At 35.6% G+C, this 22,317-nt stretch overlaps 1 protein-coding gene across 1 annotated transcript in view; it reads left to right on the top strand.

Moving 5' to 3' along the window:
* Positions 1-22,317, top strand: part of LOC111866503 (apolipophorins) — a gene marked incomplete at its 5' end in the record, with an annotated part of 136,840 nt that overhangs the window by 68,098 nt on the left and 46,425 nt on the right. The window contains 9 exon segments of the mRNA XM_023855502.2: positions 1,791-1,923; positions 2,376-2,620; positions 5,925-6,057; positions 8,749-9,003; positions 10,322-10,603; positions 12,681-12,852; positions 16,508-16,665; positions 18,257-18,427; positions 19,977-20,224. Of these exon segments, the coding sequence (XP_023711270.2) occupies positions 1,791-1,923; positions 2,376-2,620; positions 5,925-6,057; positions 8,749-9,003; positions 10,322-10,603; positions 12,681-12,852; positions 16,508-16,665; positions 18,257-18,427; positions 19,977-20,224 (1,797 nt within the window).

Here is a 22,317-nt window from a genome sequence, read left to right as displayed (position 1 = left end):
AATGGTCCCTTTGAAAATAGATATATCAAGATACATATACAAAGTTACATGAGTCACATAATCAGAATCACTTACATTAATCGATTAACATAAGTAATAATATAAAGTAAAAAATGTAATAAGATTTTAATTATTAAATATAATTTAAAAATAACTTACTATAAACCTTGAATTAATACAATTTTATTTAAATTATCTGTAATAACTGAATTAAATACATTACAAATTTATACACTTATGACCAGTTATGTTGATAATATTCATTCATCCAATAAAAAAAATGATGATATAAAGACTTCTTCAATGCAGATTTAAAACTTCTCTCATCAGTAGCCAACATTTTTATTGTTTGAGGAAGATGATTGAAAACTTTAATACCTGATATGTATGCACCTTTATTGTATTTTGTTAGGTTAACTGCAGGTAAATATAAATTATTGAGGGCTCTAGTTTTGTATATGTGAATCTCATGGTTAAAATTAAATAAATGTTTATTATTAATTGTGTATAAAAGTAATGAATATATGTACTGAGAGTAGAATGTCATTATTTCCAAATTCTTAAAAATGTCCCTACAAGACTCTCTTGGTCTAGAATTCGTTATAATTCTAATAACTTTCTTTTGCAATATAAAAACTTTGTTAACACAAGAAGACCCACCCCAAAAAATTATACCATAACTTATGATAGATTGTATATGAGCAAAATAAATTAGCTTTAACGTATCTAAAGGGACAATATATTTTATATTTCTCAATGCATAACACGCAATGGAAATTTTATTAATAACATAATCAATATGATGTTTCCACGAAAGAGTATAATCAGTAATTAATCCCAGAAATTTTGTCTCAGTCACGTTTGTTAAATTTATCTGATCATAGTTAATTTGAATAGTGCGTCCTGAAAACAATCAAAGTACAAACCCACATAACGTTTTTCACACCAATATGCAGTGTACTTCCTTGCTTGGAACACAGCACATTTCCTATCTGGTCTTGCTTTCTTCTAAGCAAGGAGAGTTTTCTTTGTTAAATGCCATTCAGTTAAATGCTGGTCTGTGTTTTCTGACTAGTGTGGCCTAGTATTTTGTGTAGCATTATTAAGTTTCAAAAAGAAACCCTCTACCCAGAAGACAGTTATGAAATTTGTCTTCCTGTGTTTTCTCTGTATGTTAACATAGAATTCAAAAAAGCTACTTCATATACCATTTTTTATGCGTTTTCATTCTATTAGGTGTGACCATAACAATTGATCTTTCAAATCAGCTCCATTCATTAACCTATTTGTAATAACAGTGTGTTTTATGAAGAATTATTAGAATTTTGTTAGAGCCAGATAATTATGGAACTTGTCCATTCACACTGTTCACTCCCCTGTTTCAAGAGAAGTTAACCAGCTGCAGTACAATGGCTGTGGTTTTATTTGTGTCAGTTACATTAAGGCTATATTCCAGTTGTGTACTTTTATGAATATAAACAAAGAACAAGTAGGTCTTGATTCTGATCTCTGATAGCTTCTGTGGAAGGTACTGTCTGAAACATAATTGGCCAGTCTGTATATTTAGGTCTCAATACTTCCATAACATCAGTGACTTGTCTGTTGAATTGCCCTTCTTTGGAAGAAAATATTTCTGAAATTTGCTGTTCAAGTATTAATGACCAAGTGGATTTTAGAAAGTGTAAGAAGCTTTTAATAAAAATCACGGTTCTCATATTCAGAGGGATTCAGAAATTGGCGTACAAGTTCTAACATTTTCTCTTACAGTTATAATAATTATGTTATTTCAGACTTGATTCTGGGCTGGTTCTCAATCAGCAGCTGTTTGATACACATTACAAGGCTTCAGTTGGCAACACTGATTATGTTGACATCAGCGCAAAGTACAACAGGGCTAGTGGAAATCCATCTGGCAATGCCAAGGTAATAACTTCATTATTTATAACAGTGGAGTAACTATAAACTTATTCACAATAGCAGCAAATATGAGGGAAGCTAACAGACCATTAGAATTGAAAATGGAGATTCAATTCAATTCAATTCTTTATTATTAATGTGCTGAGTCAACAGCCGCAAGGCCAATTACAGACACAGCACAGCACAGTGCAGATGCAGATTGAAAACAGAGATAGTATTTAATAAAATTAAATAGCATTGCTATCTCTCAGAATATGCAAAGTGTGTGCAGTAATAGAGTTGTGGGTTTATAGATACTTAAAGTGCAGAATAATAGAAGTATGGTTCCATAAATATGCCGTCATATAAAGAGATATGTCATATTACCTCATTAGTTTAAATCTTTTATTGCTCATGAGATGTTCTGGTGCATAAAACATGGTGTGACTAACATTTTTACTGCATGTTCTGCTGAACAGGTGCTCCTGAAGGACTATTTGATTGGAAATGCCCAGTTCAAGTATTCTGCTGGTAAAGGTAGTGCTAACATTAATTTAGATATACCAAAAATAGATCGGAAGATCAAGGGCACCGGAGACCTCCAGATTTCAGGCTCTCAACATGTTGCTACTGTCGATATCTACTACAATGCAGACAGGAACCAAAACCAAAAGATACATTTCCATACTGATTCTGACCTCAAGAAAAATGTTATCAGTTCTAAGTAAGTTCGTATACATTTTCATGTTAAATCAGTCTATGTTAACAAAAGTCAGAATTGTAGTATTTCATGATAAATATGCAAGATTACGTACATAGCAAGGATTAGGTTTTCTGTATCCTGCAAGGTTTGCTTACAGAAGTGAATTTAAGAAAAAATGTGCCGTCCAAAATACACCAGGATTACATACAGATGAAATTTATTTAGCTAGTTTTATTAGAAGAGATACTCATATATTTGTGACGGAAAGATGCAATTTAGTTGGCCCATCAATTCTCACATTAATATGCAATATATAGTGTGTCCACAAAGTCCCATCAGTGTTTTGAAAAATTGTGGGGTGCAAACAAATTGAGCTAGCCACATGTGGTTTGCAGCAGATCATAGTGAAACTCTGGAAGTCTCTTACAGACGTCAGTAAACTTTGATGTGGGCTCCCTTGGTAGCACAGGGAACATCTAGACGATATTCAAGCTCTTGCCATGTTCTGTGGAGCATGTCCACTGGAATAGCCGAGATTGCATTCCTGATATGGGTCTTCAGGTCACCAAGTCCGTTAACTGGTGTTTGGAAAACACTGCATAACCCCACAGGAAAAAAATCACATTCCTAGATCAGATATTTCCAGGAAGATGGATCAGCAGAGACAGTCCAATGCCGCCTCCACGTTCACCAGACATAACACCACTGGATTTTTTCCTTTGGGTTATGTCAAGAGCAGTGTGTTTCATACACCAGTTAATGGACTTGACCTGTAGACCCGTATCGAGAATGAGATCTTGGCTATTCCAGTGGACATGCTCCACAGAACATGGCAAGAGCTCGAATATTGTCTGGACGTTCTCCGTGCTACCAAGGGAGCCCACATCAAGGTCTACTGAGGTCAGTAAAAGACTTCCAGAGTTTCACTATGATCTGCCGCAAACCACATATAGCTAGCTCAATTTGTTTGCCCGCTACCATTTTTCAAAAGCCTGGTGGGACTTTGTGGACACACTGTACATTTTGGTTCAATAGTTTGAACTCCATCTTCTCCAGTCTTCTTTCTGGATTTGTGCTGTGGCCATTTTTTTATGTTTCCAAATTGATAAATAGTCACCAACGTGTACATACAAATACAGTTGCTATTTCTGGTAAATGACATCTCTGAATTGTTACTGTGGTTTAGAATTTTTTTCAGGCACACATTTTTGTAATCTTAATGCAGGAAAGATATTTGGTGACTTTTCCAGTGCATGATCTTTCTGATACGAATGATCACTGTGTATGTATTTCACTGTGTATGTATGTATGTATGTATCAGTATTTCTCAGAATTAATTTTATTTACATACAATACAGCATCCATAATCCTTCTTGTCCACTAAACACCAAATTTTTCATCATGGATAGGAATTCTTTCCAGCATTTATTGTTTTGTTTGAAAAAAAAAGACATCAAATTTAGATCAAGTTTTGCAAGTGTGAACTGGCTGAAGATACCAGTCACAAGAATTACTGGGTCACTGGCTGCAAAGGGTATGCAACTGGTTTTGTAAGTCCAGATTTTTAATGATTTTTGTTGTGATCCTTGTGGTATTTTCTGATATTCACATTGCTTAGGAAAGGTGCTTAAGAGACTTTTAAAGTGAAAATTCAAGATGATATGTGATATTGACCAAATTTCTTGTGTTAATATTCAATTTTTACATTTTTGTTTCTTGTGTACTTGGCCTATGCCAATGATGTGAATCTAATGGGTGATAATATAGATACCATAAAGAAAAACACACAAACTTCAACTGATGCAAGTAAAGAGGTTGGTCTAGAAGTAAACAAAGAGAAAACTAAGTATATATTGATGTCTCATCACCAAAATGCAGGGATAAATCATGACATCAAGATAGCAAACAGATGTTTTGAAAATGTGGCACAGTTCAGATATTTGGGAACAACGATAACAAATGAAAACCTGATTGAGGAGGAAATTAAGAAGAGATTGAACTCGGGTAATGCTTACCACCATTCAGTCCAGAACCTTTTATCTTCTCATCTGCTGTCCTAAAACATAAAAATTAGAACATACAGAACTATAATTTTGCCTGTCGTTCTGTATGGGTGTGAAATTTGGTCTCTGACATTAAGGGAGGAACCTAGACTGAGGGTGTTTGAGAACAGGGTGTTGAGGAGAATATTTGGACCGAACAGAGATGAAGTAACTAGAGGTTGGAGAAAACTGCACAATGAGGAGCTTCATAACTTGCACTCTTCTCCAAGTGTAATTAGAATGATCAAGTCAAGGAGGATGAGGTGGACAGGGCATGTAGCATGAATGGGGGAGATGAGGAATGGGTACAGGATATTGGTGGGAAAGCCAGAAGATAAGAGACCACTGGGAAGACCAAGTCATAGGTGGGTGGACAATATTAAAATGGATCTTAGAGAGATAGGATGGGATGGTATGGATTGGATTGATTTGGCTCAGGATAGGGACCAGTGGAGGGTTCTTGTGAACATGGTAATGAATCTTCCGGTTCCATAAAATGCTGGGAAATTATTGAGTAGCTGCAGAATTGGCATCTCCTCCAGAAGGGCTCAGTTCCACGAGCAAGTAAGTGTACTAGTATGACAGTTGTCCTTACTTTATTGGAAATATTCCAAATACTGTGCCTGTGGAGAACTCAAACCACAGAAACTTTCTTCGTGATTTTCTCTCACACGTCCTATAGACTCGTACTTCCTATGATGTTCAGATTGAAATAGTCTGTGCTCTAGAGTAAATTGGTCCATGTTCAACTCAAAGGCATCCTTCAAGAAGCACCAAAAATTACTGCAACTGTGGCCTTACAAATCTGTAGCAGTGCACACTTTAGAGTCATGTGATCCAGTAATTTATGTATCTTCATTCAGTTAATGGTGGTGAGCATGATCCTAAGCTGATATTTTTCCATATTCTATATGAATGGACATATGAACACACTAGGTAACAGATATCGGAGTACAGAAAACCCACATCTTCTTCATGAAAATGTACTCCAAGATGTTAAAGTTGGTCATCATTTGGCATTAACTGCAAAGAGGACTTATTTTATGTAGATACAATTAACTTTGAAGGCAGATTCTGCAAACAGACAAGAAACCTTTACTCTCTGATGCAGCTGCAGTCTCACCAAGTACAGGATAGCAATTATACTGGTTCTGACAACTAGTGAATGAATTATCTAATGTGAACGTCAAAAATAATATTTTACATTGCTGGGAAAACTACAAATATATGCACAATAATTATAACTGTGAGCCCTATGACATTTATGTATATGTTTGCTGCAGGAACACACTTGTTGTTTTGGATTGGAAGACACTCTTCAATATTAAGGGGCAACTAACAGATAAGCTTGACAATGGACAGCTTAAAGGAGAATTTGACCTGACTCTTCCAACGGGCCATCACTTCACTGGAAAGGTCAGTATTTCTCTTACATTATGCTGTTGAGATATGTTCATGCTTAAAATATTATGTTAGAAAAGAATAAATTCCTGGACTAGTTAAAAAAAGAAACGACTGCTTAACTTAATTTTGGCTTTCATCTCCTTAAAAATAGTCTCCTTGGTAACATATACAGCGATCCCATTATATTTTCCACACTTTGAAAGCACCATGTAAGTCATTTTCCTTAATGCTGTTGAGTACCACTTGCAATTTCCTTTGGATACTCTGTATCAAAATGTTGTCCCTTCAGTTTCATTTTCAATTTTGGAAGCAAAACGAAATCATGGGGGGCTAAGTCTGGTGAGTGTGGACGATGAGGGATGATAACCATGTTGTTGTTAGACACAGACTCTTATGGTTTTCAGGGATTTGTGGGCAAATGAATTTTCTTGATGAAGGGAGCCAGTTGTAGTTGTGCAAAATTTCCAGTATTTTTTGTTACACATTTCCTCTCAAGCATGTCAGAACCTCACAGTAAAACTAAGAGTTGACCATAGTGTCAGGAGGAACAAATTCATGCAGAACAATCCCCTCCATATAAAAGAAACAATGAGCATGCTCTTTGTTGAACTCCGGACCTGCTGCACGTTTTTTCTCTTGGTGATTGTGGGCTCTTCCACTGTGACAGTTGTTGCTTTGTTTCTGAATCATAATTGTAAATCCAACTTTTGTCACCCATTATGATTCTAGAGATAAAAGGTGGGTCCTTGTTAATCTTCTCTTGTGACTTAAGACACATGTTTGTGCATTTCTACTTTTGATCATTTGTCAAGAGTCGGGGAACAAACTTTACAACAATGCAGCGCATGTTCAAATTCGCTGTTAGGAACTCCTGGCAAACTCCATAACTGATCCCAGTGGTGTCTGTGAGCTTATGGATTGTTTGGCGGTTATCTTTGTGGATGAGTTCTTGAATTTTGTCAACATATTCTGTCGTTTTGCTGTTGCTTGTTTGCCTTGGACGTTCGTCATCTTCAAGTGGTACTCAGTCGACCTTGAAACATGAATGTCATTCAAAAACCGCTGTCTGGCTTCAAGGATGTTCTCCAAAAGTCTCACAAAGCATTTCAAGGGTTTTGGTAGTGGATTTACCGAATTTCACACAAAACTTGTTTCAAACACTTTGCTCAATTTTTGCTGTCTATCGCAGACAAAATGAAACATGAAGTCAAAAAAGCGCTCATGTAAAAATAACGCGGGTTCACATCATGGTGTCACGTGGCAGACTGATGCAATAGGCTTGTAGAAGTTTGGCCTTGGCTTCCCCTCTTCTTCTTTCACCAAGGCAGTTACAACAATAGCAGCCTGGGAACTTTCCGATAACTCCCGTATGGAGAAGGAACATTGAGTTTAACAAATTTTGTGTGGATCAAATGATTTATAGGTGAAGGGAAGAACATTTCTAACAGCAAAGGATCTAGACATCCAGCAAATTTGCAAATTTGATGGGTTTATTCGACCCTGAAGATGTAGGCCATATTTTTCTGTTAAAGATTAATTGATTTTAAGCTGCCTACACAGCTTTATATTCCAGAAGATAGCATTGTTCGTAACCACCACTGTGAGAACCTCAAATCATACACACACAAAGAAAATATACTATGATGATGGTTTATACTGTTATTATTTATATTGTCACATGTTGGGTATATGTCACACGACAAATAACTTCACGCCATTCTGGATCTAGCGAATTTATTGCACATTCGCTCTTACATTTACGCAATTTACAATCTCACAACCACTGCCATCGGCAGTATCAGAATTACTTCTCCTGCTTCCATTCACTCCGGCGAATGCTATACTGCAACTGACTGGTTACTCTCTCTCTCACTGACGAATACTTCTGTTATGTAGCTTCCGCACTGACAACACAGAAAACAATTACATGATAGCTTTCACTGCTGCATGAAGTCATGTTTACTGATTGCCTAGCATCAGTCGCTGCATGGGGTCCCCTGTTGCCTGATGCCATGTTTACAAAAGTGTTGCTGGGCAATGTTGCATACCAACCAGTGCACTTCGGCTCGGCTCAGCTCAGCTCAGCATGGACAAACACTGCTTTCCTTACTGTTGCGTAACCTCATTTTCACTGTTGCATAACTTGGCAACCGACCATTTATCAAGGGTCTGTCTTCAAGGTAACTCATTCCATCTCCCATTGCCCAGCAATGTTTAGACATGGCACAATATTTTAATTTAGCATCCATGAAGTGAGTGACAGAATTAACAGTAAATGTTGTGAAGAAGATCATAAGAAAAATTATGAAATAGATGAACACGAACATAAAACACATACAGGTAAAACTTATAATGAAAAACGGAATCCACATGTGAAACTGGAACTCTGAAGGGCCAGAACTTCACGCCTATTGCTGCACCACCACCACCACCACCACCACCAGCAACACCAACAAGAGGAAGAACAATCTACTGATTTGTTTTTTTCTTGTAAGGCTCCAAACTCTTTCTGCCGACTTCTGGTTATGAGTTATTAATTAAGTGTGATATTAATTTTATATGATGACATTTTCAGGTATGTTTAATAATGTACAGCTTTATTTATTGTTTCTCTTCAATTTACATTTACTAATCGTTTTAATGATTTTTACAATTCTTTGGAATAGGATCATTATTACACATAACTGTCATAATTTTTTCTAGTTGGATCGAACCCTCCATGTGAGGCCTTCTAACAGTGAAGGTGATGTGAAGCTCGAACTGACAGCACAAAAGTCAGCTTCCAGTGAGCCTGCTAAAGTTACCTTCGAATTTGCTGCCAAGAACGTTGATGCCAAACAATACTCATTTGATGGACAATCTAAACTTGCTTATCATTCACCAAGTGGCAAAGATGTGTCTATTATGGTAGCTGCCAAGAACATTCCACAACGAGAACAGAGAATAATTGAAGCACAGGTGTGTACAGGTACAATTTCAGCAAAGAAAACAAAATGGCAAACCCATTTAAAGATATTATGAAGGTGATTTGAAGCTCTTTAAAAAAATTGCATTGAATTGATGATATTTATCCCTGATTTTTTGTTCTCTTATACTTAGCAACGTTGCACTGTAAGCAGCCTCCATAGTCTAGGGGTAACGTTCCCCCCTCATGACTCAAGGTACGCGGGTTCAAATCTGGTGGAGGTCGTGGAATTTTTAAGGGCGGAAAAATTCAGGAAACAAGTCCTCCGGGAGGGACTTAAAGCCGTGGGTCCCGTGTCATAGCTTTACGGCACATAAAAGAACCTCATACCTCAAGGAGGCCTCTGAGCCAAATTATAAGGACATTTCCCGCCCAACGATAGTCTCTAACGCCTCTGGTAGATGGGGGAAGCATCTAGATACCGCTGAGCCAGTAGAGGCCGAACTCGCTGGCTGAGTTGGGACTGATAGCACGCACCAGTATCGGTAGGGTATAGAGACTGGTAGAATATCACAGGGGGACGTACAATAGACCACTGCTCGTGGTGCATGGGGAAACCCACCCCCTCCAATTATAATAATAATAATAATAATAATAATAATAATAATAATAATAATAATAGCAACATTGCAATTTGTGTTTAGTCCTTAGATCTCTTATGACTTTCAGGTATGTTTTTACTTGTTTTAATAATAAAAATAAAATTGATCATGGAACAGAATTTGTTAAATTTCAATAATTATTACTCCTTATTTTACATATAACAACTAGAAAATAATGAAATAATCTGATTCTCCTCAGTTTCTACACAGATTATAATGTTGATCCTAAAGAATGCATCTTGCATTTTATGATTATAAATATTTTCCAAATTATGTCTCTTTCAATTCAATTCAATTCTTTGCATATTGTGTTCAGTTCCACATAAATTATACAGCTAATGAAGAGGAATTCACACGTTTTTCTCTTGGGGGAGGGATAACAAATATATTGCAACACTGAACTGAAGGAAACTTTGAGTGAAAGTAATTTTACAGCAAGATAGTTTGGCTCAGCCTATACAAATTCAGCACTAAATGCCATAAGTTCTTAATATACGTTGAATGGAATAGTTAGTGAAAATTATATTTTCTGTGCTTTTTATTATGAAATTTTCTTCATTCTTCAGTTGGAAATTTTAATTCAGATATTTTTCACAATATTTTATTTTTCAGTTATTGAAATTTCTCGACTTCTCTCACAATGAGAAACCAGTTCAGTCCTTAGTAAAATGAGAAATATCTCTTTTATATTGTGAAATAAATATTTCAGGGAGCACTGCAAGGTTCACTGATTGGTGAGCCTGTGCGTGTGGAATTCAACTCAGAAATATATGAGCCATATTTCACTTACAAAGGACATGGTAGCTATGGTACTGGGACCATAGTGGATCTATCTGGGAAAATAAGCAAAACTCTGAAACGTCATGAGAACTCCTATAAAGGACCCTTTTCTGTGGACTCCAACATTGAGGTGAAGTTGCCATTAGAAAAATTCAAGCACATTAAGCACGCTATTAATTGTAATGGAGAAATTGAAGAGAAGAAATTGCAGGTGAGTGTTTTATTTAGTAGCATCATACTTGGGGATGTAATGATGTAATGCAGGAGAAAATATAAGTGATTCTGGGCTTTGTAGAACTTAAAGACATAAAAGTTACAATTATTAAAATGTTATGCATAGTGAGAGCATCTTATTTAGGGTGCATATGGCTGAAGAATTTGGTGTGCTTCGAGACCCCACTACTAATACAATTTACAAATTGACCATTCTGTGCTTATAAATTTCGTTTTATTTTCTTCAAAGATTTTCATGTTCCAAATTGACACTCTTCACAGGAAATGAACACTCTTTTCACGTCAACTCTAAAAACTGCTGCCCTTTAATTTCCACTAAATGTGACCTTGGTCTGTACTTAACAGTGCTGTCAGCCATTTTCTTCATGTGTATCTGGAGGAGCCATGTGCTGTCCATTGTTAATGTTTAAGAATGACAGTCATTAACACAAGACCATGATCCAGGTTATAATGCTATAATCCTCATCATCATCATCACCACCACCACCGCCGTTGTTGTCGTCAACATTGTTGTCATCATCAACAACATCATGACCACCACCACTGCCACCAATTTTTAACATGCTAACTCAACAGCTAGAAGAGCCAGTTTCAAAGTGAGCGTAAACAAAGAAAGAAATAATACATATAAGATATTCTAGTCCAGGTTATGTATAGGACAATTCTATAAACACAGCAACTTTATAATAATATTGAAGGCAGCAAAATACAGTAAATATTAAAGAAATTATTATCAAACACATTCACAGTATTACAGATTTCACTTGCACCTAAGGTACAGTAAACAGAACAGCAGCAACAGTGGCAATAATTATACTTATTTTTCAAAATCCCAAATCCATTTTTACGTGGTATGTAATGAATGCAGCAATGAACAGAGAAAATAATATGATGGCAGAATGTGAATTTTCAGTATATTTTATGGGCCTGTTTTCTTTTATGCATATGAGGGCACATTTTGTACCAGGAATCAAAATGTTTTGAGCTTTGGATTGGTAATTGGATTATTGGATCTTCACTAGTCATAACTTCACTTAATTATTACACTATTGTGGGTGTACACAATTTACAATCATTATATGCTAATCTTCTCAGTGTATCTGCAGTAGCTTTCACTTATTTATTGTAATATGGGAGCTATACAAGTCTCACTGAATTACACACTCTCAATCCCAATGCACTATACCACATACAAAGTCTTGAAATCACACTTTACATTCTCATAGGCTGACCTCCTATATTCTTCTGTAATCCTGATTCCAATTTGCTCCATTCGCATGTTTCTGCCGCTACTATTTCTCTCTCAAACTCTAGCTGAACTCAGGACTATGTCACACACACACACACACACACACACACTGTCACTTGTAGTTCCAACTCAATCTCTTCTTGTGATTCCACCGCTACTATTTCTTTCTCATAACTTGTAACTGAACTCAACTGAACTATGACACTCACTTATATAGCCGAGTGACAGACAACACATTATCATAAACACATGTCATATGATCGATACCCACCACTGTTGTGTGACATCACAACGCGCGTGTTGAATAGCAATGGTCCATCCATGGACATGGAAAACCCTATTCCTGTACTGTTGGCTGCGTATGCATTGCGGGCATTGTCTAGCAATGGGTCTACACACCACAATAGTAATACATGTTATAGATACACAAGCACATAGATGGGACCACATATCAAACCTTGAAACTGCAAATTGTACAGCAATTCTCATCAACGATTTTAAATGCTTGATGATGACCAGTGTCAGTTGAAACATGTAGTGTGATGTGGAGAAATCTTAAATAGGTTTTAGAAAGATGTGTTGCAAGTAAGACAGTCAAATTAGTGGCCTTTGTTGTATTTTCTCTTTTTGTGGTAATATAGTGGTATATGCAATATAATGCTAGTTAGAATTTGTAGACTGGCATAAATTAAGTTATAGATCAACAGCATTCTGCACATCTCTGGTTAAGGAATAGACAGGGCACATTACCAAGAGTTAATGGCTCCTTATGAAAGAGAGAAATAATTTTCTGTTTGTTTTTCAGCTAAATTTTGAGGAACTATTGGAATGGAATGATGAGCCTTATAAATGTCTTATAGAAATAAACAGTGAGGCTGAAAAAGGAAGTACCAAAATGATTCTGACTCTTCCCAACAGAAAGTTAGAGACATATACTAGTAACTGGTATTTCAACATCAATGACTTCAAGACGAAAGGTAATAAAACGTTTATTTTAAGGGTTTGTAACCCATTGAAGTCCACTCCTCCTCAGCTGTGAACACTGACTGACAAGTAAATAATATGGGTGATTTGAAGTTGTCATGGTGCAGAATATGAAGAAGTTTGTGGTTCTTAGGATGTGTAAATTATGCATAAGAGAGGAAATAAAGTACTGTTGATATCTTAAGCACAGTACAGTGCTAGTTTTTCTATTTTCTATACCAGTATTTGTTGATTTAGTAAATGTAGATTAAAATTTCTGAATGTAGCACTGACAGATTAATAATATTTTTTCTGGAATTAGATTTCACTGAACATGTTACTTAAATAGGGTGGTTAGTATTCAGGATTGTGACATGTTGAGACACTTTTCTATATTTGAATCTATCAGTCACCCACCTTAATTAAAATTTTGTTATATTTTGTATAGTATGAAATCCTTTATTTCACTGCCCTATCTCAGTTCCTTGTCTCTCCTAATGGTTGCTGTGCAGCCATGTGTGGTTTCTGTATTTCAGAAAACAATTTATAGTCAATAGTCAAGCTTATACTTTGTCATTTCATGACATTACTGGATTAGAAGGATGACTTTTGAAGGTATGAAAATATTGAAAGTGTTACATTATTTCAACTCTAACTGTCTGTGAAAATATGTTAATGTTAACACAATTTAGTTGAGACATAATGTCCTTCACGATCTACTATGAATTTTCATTCCAAAATGCGATGCAACACTTAAACAGTTGAAATTCATTAGTAGGTTTGAAGCTCCTTTATACAAAATCTCACTTCTATATAACAGTAGTTCAGGAGCAACGTAAAATCTCCTGTAAGAGAAAAGTTATTAGTATGAAAGAATAACAAAAAACCTTTAAAAATGTTGAAAATTTTCAACCTAAGTGGTGAACTATGTACCCTTCCAGTGTACATAATTACATATTATTGGCATCCACCGAAGTACTCAGAATTTGATCCCATAGGCCTTGAGCAGTGAAAACATGTGGAATTTATTTACTTTTTGAGCAATATGAATGGTCAGAATTGCTTTATAATGCAGGTACTTTATAGGATCTCTTACAAGGAATACAGGTTTCACTTTTTATTTTAGCTATTGTTCTGTAATTCTGTCAGATTTGATTATGTACATTGGATATATCAAGCAAATATTATATACCATCACAGGAGTAAGTAATATAAATAATCAGTATACATATATATTCATAATGTTGTATTTTAGCGTCCTCTTGCACTGATTTTCATCCATGATATGTGTGTATTGGCCGTCTTGTAGTGCACTCAATTTCATGTCACTTCTTACTACATGTTTCGGCAACATAGTGCCATCTTCAGGTTCGTCACTTACGCTAAGCTATTACATTCTTTGCCATCTTGTGTCTTTCATAAAACTATCCAGAAAGCACATTATTTGTCAACCATAAAAAAATTTGTATATACTAAAACTTGTTAAGATAACTCAATCAATACGAAGACACACACACATCCAACATTACAACACTCGCAGCCAAAAAGGAAGGACACATCACAGACATAGTACACACAGAAATGACTCCCATAGTGGATGAACCATACTATACGCGAGGTTGAATTGAGACATGTAGATGAATAATCTTAACAAGTTTTAGTATATACAAATTTTATTATAGTTGACGAATAATGTGCTTTCTGGATAGTTTTATGAAAGACACAAGATGGCAAACAATGTAATAGCTTAGCGTAAGTGACGAACCTAAAGATGGCACTATGTTGCCGAAACATGTAGTAAGAAGTGACATATGAAATTGAGTGCACTACAAATGGCCATTACACACATATCATGGATGAATATATTCATAAGACTGAAAATCAATTAGTAATTTCATTATTCAAATTTTTAAAGAAACGCGTTGTTGATGATAGGTGCTGTTGTTGGTCTGTAATATAGTTATTTGTATACAGTTTTTCTCATTTTATATGCCATATTTCACAAGATGACTTCTGGACACCAATATTAATAAACAGTTCATATGAATATAAAATTCAGAGCCTTTTTTCTAGTCTCACCATCCATGGTCACACCTTAAATACTACTTAAGTTCAATAGGTCATGCATGGGAAGAGAACAACAAAAAAGTGCTATTCATAATATCTCTATTTTTGCTTTCATATAAGAGATGCTCAAAATGGTCATGATGTTTATGGACAAACAACTTAGCTCTTTTTAAAAAACTCGGAAAAATTCGAAGAATCCAGTTGCTTCACTTGCAAATTGTTGAATTTGATACCACATTGCCTCTCTAGTACTCACTGTACTACAATATACCTCATCTTCAAATATTCCCACAGAAAAAATTGAGAGGATTTAAGTCAGGTGGGCTTGCAGGCCTGCTATAGTTCATTTATTACCAAGGGCAGTGCCAAATGGATTTCTACAGTCACCATGTGATGGAAATGGGACATTTGTTTTTCAGAATGTGGTTTCAGGAGATGACATTTTTGTAACAGTTATACGTTTTTATGGAAGTCTGTCAGGGTACATCTTAATAAGAGATTTTTTACCTACTTTGATGATTAGAAACCATCCTGTAAAATATGTCATATAGTAATGAGATATTTTGTGTATTAGAAAAAATGTATTAAATCCTTATGTTTGTAGATCAATTCAGTGAAATGCTTTTTATTTTTAAAATCTTAGATAGTGCTGCACGAAGTTTATTTAATATAGTCTACTGATTTAGGAACAACTAGGATTAAAAGTATCATACCTCACAGGCACATGACAACAGTTTATTTTATTCCTAGGATTCCACTTTTATATAGTACCTTTACAATTTACAATTTAGAACTTATTCCTTGAAAATTTTATTTTTATATTTTCTACTGCAAAATCAAATCATTAAATTGTAAAAATTTTTACAAGCATGCATTAAAAATGAATTAAATATATATTTAATTCAGTTTCTTTAGTAGGATGAACCATCAGGGAGCATCAATCTGAGATTGATGTTAATAGCACTAATGCAATGTTTTTCAATGAAAACTGGTGTGTTCTGGGATGTGATTTCATATAATTGGTAGATTCTTCCCAGTGTTCTTGAGGTACAGAGTGCCTCTGTCTTTAGGGTAAAATAAATAAAGGCAGCAGAGTACTCTGAAATATGGTAATTATCTACCAGACTACACGGCATCACATCCCAGAAGACTGCAGTCTTAATATTCACTGCTGTGCGAACTTCAAATTTCATATTGTTAAATGGAGTTTACTGCAAGTTAACATTCGAAGTACACTTGTAATTGTACAGATATTTTGATTTGCAGAGTTTTTGTGGACTTTTCTTAAATTTCATGACTTATTTTTTATGTTTAACACAGATATTTACAAGTAAGGGCAGTAATTTTGTTTCTTTGGAATCTTAATGGATTCTCTAAACAAATAATTTACTCTTGTGGTCTATAAAATAAGTTACATCCATTGTTCCATGAATATATAAATCCAGATTTTATTATTTTAGGTTAGATGTAATATTACTGATAGCAAAAAACATGATGGTTGTTGGTCAGTACCACCATATTTCAAAGAGTTAAGATGTGAATATCTAAGATCAAAACAGCATACATTCTTACAAGGCTCTTAGTAGATGGTTCTGTTCACAGACCTACTAAAAGCTGGATTTTCATTGGCTGCCAGCTCAGGTTCTAAGCTCTCAGTTGATGTGGATGGTAAAAAGGATTTGACTGACTTAAACCTTCATGCTGCCCTACAAACACAACATGAAAAACTGAAGAATGTAGAACTGTCCTTGAAGAACAAGGTGAGTAGTGTTTCAAATATTTCTTAGAAGACTGAAAGGAACCTTAACAACAGTACATACTTGTATTGTATTACTCCAGCTCCTGTTTGAAGGTAAATCATATGAAACAGTGTGCTAAGCAGTGAGACCTGTGATTATTGACTCAGAAGTATTACATGTTGGAAATTGTACCTCACAAAACTGAAACTCAAGTTATAGATGTTAAGGACAGAGGGAAACATAGAGGAAGGAAGGTTGACTGTACACATGCTTATGAGTAGCTATATTATCGAACAAAGGATGCCAATGTTGTTTATACCTGAGAGATAGAGAGAGAGAGAGAGAGAGAGACAAGTTTACTTAGTACATCCATGTCTCTAAATACATTAAAAAATGTAAAGAATTTTGTTAGTAAAAAAAGTAGACAGTTGCAATATTACTGTCCATTTGAATAGCCTTAGGAGGCAGCCAACCAATGTGCAATTTCTAATGGTAAAACAAACCTTTCTTAAAAACGAGCTTTTTTCACTGGTCATTATTCGTTATTATTATGGAAATACAGAGGTACATAATATTGGTACCAGACAGAATGTTAACCTATTTCCACCGAGTACTTCACTTGCTAAAATTCAGAAAGGTGCATATTATTCAGGTATAAAAATCTACAATCATCTGCCTAAAGAGCTCAAACAATTATCCAATAACCAGAAATCCTTTGAACATTCCCTAAAAGGATTTTTACATGCTAAATCTTTTTATGCATTAAATGAGTATTTTAATTACAAATGTACATAAATTTGAATTTACAATATGTTTGGAGTAAGTGCATATATGGCTTCTTTGTAAATCCAATTTGGAATAAGAAAAACTTGAGACTCTCCTTAAATTTAAGCCCAACAAGGAATATGAAGGAACTGACATTCAAAACAAATTGGCCAGTATAATCATTTTCATGGGACATTCAGTTGTATTTAATATTTATTATAAAATACAGTAGAACTTGGTTATAACGTCATCAAAGGGACCTAAAAATAGTGTCGTTATAAACGAATGTCGTTGTAACCGAAATGGGCACTTCCACAGTAGCCTTATGTTAGTCACGTAAAAATCTACCAAAAACCGAGTTAAAATGTTGCATTTTTTAGTGAAATACGTAGTTAAGTACAGACTAACGTAACATTAACGTGGAATTGCCCAAATGTGTAATATCAAAGACATATTACAGCGCTTTTCACTGACAATACACACCGCACTAATACTGTATATTAAAGGTAGGCCTACTCACCAAATTACAGTAGATTACATCAATTGTTGTGCCTTACTGTACCTAGATACGAGTACAGTAATCAGTTATCTTCATCTGTTTCCTGTTACTTGCCCAATACACACTTTCTAAATTACGTTCAATGTCCATATCAGAGAAATTCAGGAATGAAAATGACGTTACATACGAGGTTGATGCATTTGTACATGTCGTACTAAGCAAGGTATAAAAACAGTTGCTTTATGAGGAATTAGTTCGTACCATTGAATATTTGACGCAATAGACAAGGTGTCTCAGAAACCGATGTTGCTATAACCAAGTTTTACTGTATATGTTTTTCCTTTGCAGTATGTTCAGGCACCAAAGTTTGAAGTGGATACTGATCTCCTCCTAATTGTGGATGATAAGAAAACGACAGTTGTTAGTAAATTGACACCTGGCATTGTTCCTGGTCTCCCTAATATTGACTTCACTGCCACATATCCCCAGGGCAAAAGCCGTGTTTTCCTATTTTTACAGGTTTGTACTATGTAATTTCCTACAACTCATAATTTAAATAAGAAAGAAAAGGGGGAGTTATGTTTTAGTCATTGGTTATTTTATTTGTTTACAATTGTGGGGCTCTTGTCAATGTGTAGTCTTTGTCATTACTCCGTTGACAACCCACTTCTTTGGAACAGTTTGTTGGCCCTGAAAAGGACCGTGGCTGCTGAGATGCTTGATCGGAGAGGTAGCGCGGCGTGCGCCGATAAGGAGAAAGGCTAGTTACGGTGAATGGCTGTTGAAAAGGCTAGTCATTGAGCGCGGTCGTAGGAGTCATGAGGCAGTGGCTACGCCAGATGCCCAGTGAGTCGGACCGTAGCACGACCACCGGCGAGTCCAGGCGCGGTGCCCCAGTGAGTCGGGTGTGAGAGCGCCGGAGGGCCGAGGCGGTCGTGCCTGGTGCAGCCTGCCGATACATCCGAAGACCGAGCATTGGCGACGAAGCCTGCTGGCTGAAGTTGCTTGCTGTGTGGCTTGATCGTAGACCGCAGTCGAACTGAATGGAACTGAATAACTCAGCTTTGGGGTCGCTCCTTTTTATACGCTGGTCGGTGGGGCGGAGCCAAACTCGAAAGTGAGGAGGAAGACTTGATTGGCTAGCGCGCATAATGACGTAGATGCGGGCCAGGAGGGATCCCAGTATAAATATGAACGTTTGAAGCAATTAGATTGGTTAGCGCGCGTGATGGTGAAAAGCGATGTGAAGAGCGAGCGTTGCAGAAATGCGTGATAATGTGGGATGTTCCCATACAATCAATAAATAATAATGCAGTTGGATAGAATATTGTATTCAAATGTTTAATGTTCCGAATATATTGCGTTTTCATGTTAGAAAATATGAAGTGTGGACTCTGTAATATGATATGAACTTTCACACAGACAGCCACTGATTATGAGGTTTCAGCATAGATTATCTCTTATTTTAAGGTATTTGGCCCATTGAACAGTAGGTTTGTTGTACCATATGCAATGGCTCTTTCACTTGGAGTATCAATTTCTCAGCATCTATATGTACATATACAGGTTGATCCAAAAATCCCGATCCAGCCATCCGTTGTTGAATTCACAGAACTGGATCGAGACTTTTGGATCATCTGTATGTATAATTCATAGCACACTAGGTAAGAATGTATGATTCCAGAAATATCCTGTGCATGGTGCTTCTCATTAAAAATTAAGTACAGCAAAATTTTGCTAATTTATTCTGCCTTAAACCACTTTTTACATTAATGTTTTTAGCTTTATTTTCTCCAGTCCCAGTTCCACACTGACCTTGCATTTAATAGTCAACACAATTTTATTCACAAGCCCATGAAAATTGTAGTCTTTAAGGAAATAATTCTGTCTTTTAGGCATCCTAGTTCCATCACATACTTATATCTCTAATTAATGAACATTGTAGAGTAAATATGTTTTGCTTTATTTCATCTGTGAATGTATATGTAAAGACATAAGCACTCACTATAGTTTTAGAAGTTCAGGAATTATGAAAGCTGTCATGTGTTTTACATCTTCTTTTAAACAGTCAAAGAGCAAAAATGATGTATCAGGCAAAGCTGAATTAGAGTGGCCTACAAACGGAGGTGGAAAATTGACAGCCAGTGGAAAAGCCAACTATGAATCTGCGCAGAACTTCAGGATAGAAGTGGATATTGACTCAGCTGCACTAAAATTGAACAAATGGAATATACTGTTAGCCAACAAACCTGCCAAGTCTGCCAAAACTCTGCAGATTGTAGTAAAAGAAGATAATGCACCCATCATAAATGGCAGGTGAGTTCATATCCTGTATGTATGATAGTAATTTGTTCAATGCCTGAGAACTTTATTATGATAAGTTAAGTAAGTGTACTATCCCCACAGAGATGTAATGAAGAAGGGGAGGGCAGGATGCTTTATCTAGTCTGGCTTGGGGCTGAATGGAAGGCTTAGAGAAATGGCTTTTTCTACAAAGACAAAACAACACCATCCAGTGTGACTATTTAAGCTTTATCACTTGAAAACTCATCACCCTTACATGTGTCGATCCATATGGATCATCCTCAGAGGGCATCAATACTTTTTCCAGAAACTACTATTACAGTAGGTGTTAAATTATATACATACATATATAATGTCTGAAATACGCAATGTACACACTGTTCAACTTTTCACAGTAGCCTTCCTGGTATTAAAATTTTGAAAGTTTTTAAAAACTTTGTTGTTTAAGATTAAAATTTATAAACCATGCAGGTTCGTGTCAATTCTCCTATTGTCTTTCTTGGAGGTGGCTGATCTTGTGCTGCCTGTCTGTCTTGAGGAAGGAGATTCTTAGTATCGTCCATGTTTGTTTGTGGCTTGCTGTGTTGTTTACACTTTTTCTAATTTCAAGGAAGTGCTTCTGATATACTATTACAGTTGATTCTGGTAACTGCTAGATATTCTTTCAGGGAAAACTTCACTAGATCCATTTTCTTTTACCAGCTCATGGTGAACAGTTAATCCTTTTGATACTCATTCATTCATTCATTCATTCATTCATTTATTGTATATTCCATAAATCCATATACATAGATATAGAACCAGTCACATAATTAATATAGTACAACACAAATATAAATATATATGTACAGTTCATAATCATTAAAATAGATAAAAAAAAATGTGTTAAATTTATATCAAAAAAACAGTCTTACATCACTATACATAAAACTATGCAATATTAAAATTATTTATGCTATTATCCTTATTTCTAGGCAAATTTGTTACTAAAGAATTCATCACATGTCTACTGTAGTAAGTTCATCTTCTTTGCTTAGAAAGCTTGAATTAAGCAGACACAAATAGAGTTCCTTTTATTTGAAGTTAGAATTCTTTTTATTATATCCAAGTTTATCACCATAATTAAAAAGAATGTTATGCATTTGGCACAATCCCTTTTCATCCNTGTTAAATTTACAGTCTTACATCACTATACATAAAACTATGCAATATTAAAATTATTTATGCTATTATCCTTATTTCTAGGCAAATTTGTTACTAAAGAATTCATCACATGTCTACTGTAGTAAGTTCATCTTCTTTGCTTAGAAAGCTTGAATTAAGCAGACACAAATAGAGTTCCTTTTATTTGAAGTTAGAATTCTTTTTATTATATCCAAGTTTATCACCATAATTAAAAAGAATGTTATGCATTTGGCACAATCCCTTTTCATCCGCCTTTGATCCTTCACCATAAAGTGGTCTGTGTTACAATAGCCTCACAGTTAGACAGGCATATTAAAATATGTATTCTGAAATGCAGTGCAGTCTTCTGAGAGCTTTCCCAAAATATTTTAGCCACTCAGGCAGAAGAGACAGACACTGACATTCTGGTCACTAGTGTACTGGACATTCCAAAAATCAGTACATATAGAAACAAAACTTACCAAGGTGACAGTAGATGTTTTAAATGTTCTCTGTTTTCTCATATTCATTCATACCACCTCCATAAAAAATACATTCACTCTGCGTTTTATTCAATTTTGTTTTGATTGCATAATGACCCTGTCTGTATTAATTTATTTAAGATTGTATGAATTTTTTCCTATTTGGAACCATAATATCCAGAAATGTATACCAGAATCTTCTCTGTACTTTTCTTGCAGAACCCCTTTTCACTTAGCTGTTGTATATGAACTCTCACTGATCTGAAAAGAAATTGTAATGCATACAGGTTGCTGGATTGTTTTTATAAAGTAAATTAAAGGTGTCCCTGTAACAGGCCTTGGAGGCCCATAGGTTTGTGAGATGTTGAGGTTCCCACATTTTCTAGACCATCGGCTCATAGATGGTGGTAAGGTTGTCAGCCCTACGCGCCAGCCGCCCTTTACCCCCAAGAATATTCC

This window comes from Cryptotermes secundus, unplaced genomic scaffold (assembly GCF_002891405.2).
Source record: "Cryptotermes secundus unplaced genomic scaffold, Csec_1.0 scaffold401, whole genome shotgun sequence".
NCBI classification, from domain to species: Eukaryota; Metazoa; Arthropoda; class Insecta; order Blattodea; family Kalotermitidae; genus Cryptotermes; species Cryptotermes secundus.
Note: the sequence above shows the minus strand (reverse complement) of the source record. Positions and strands in the feature narration are given on the sequence as shown.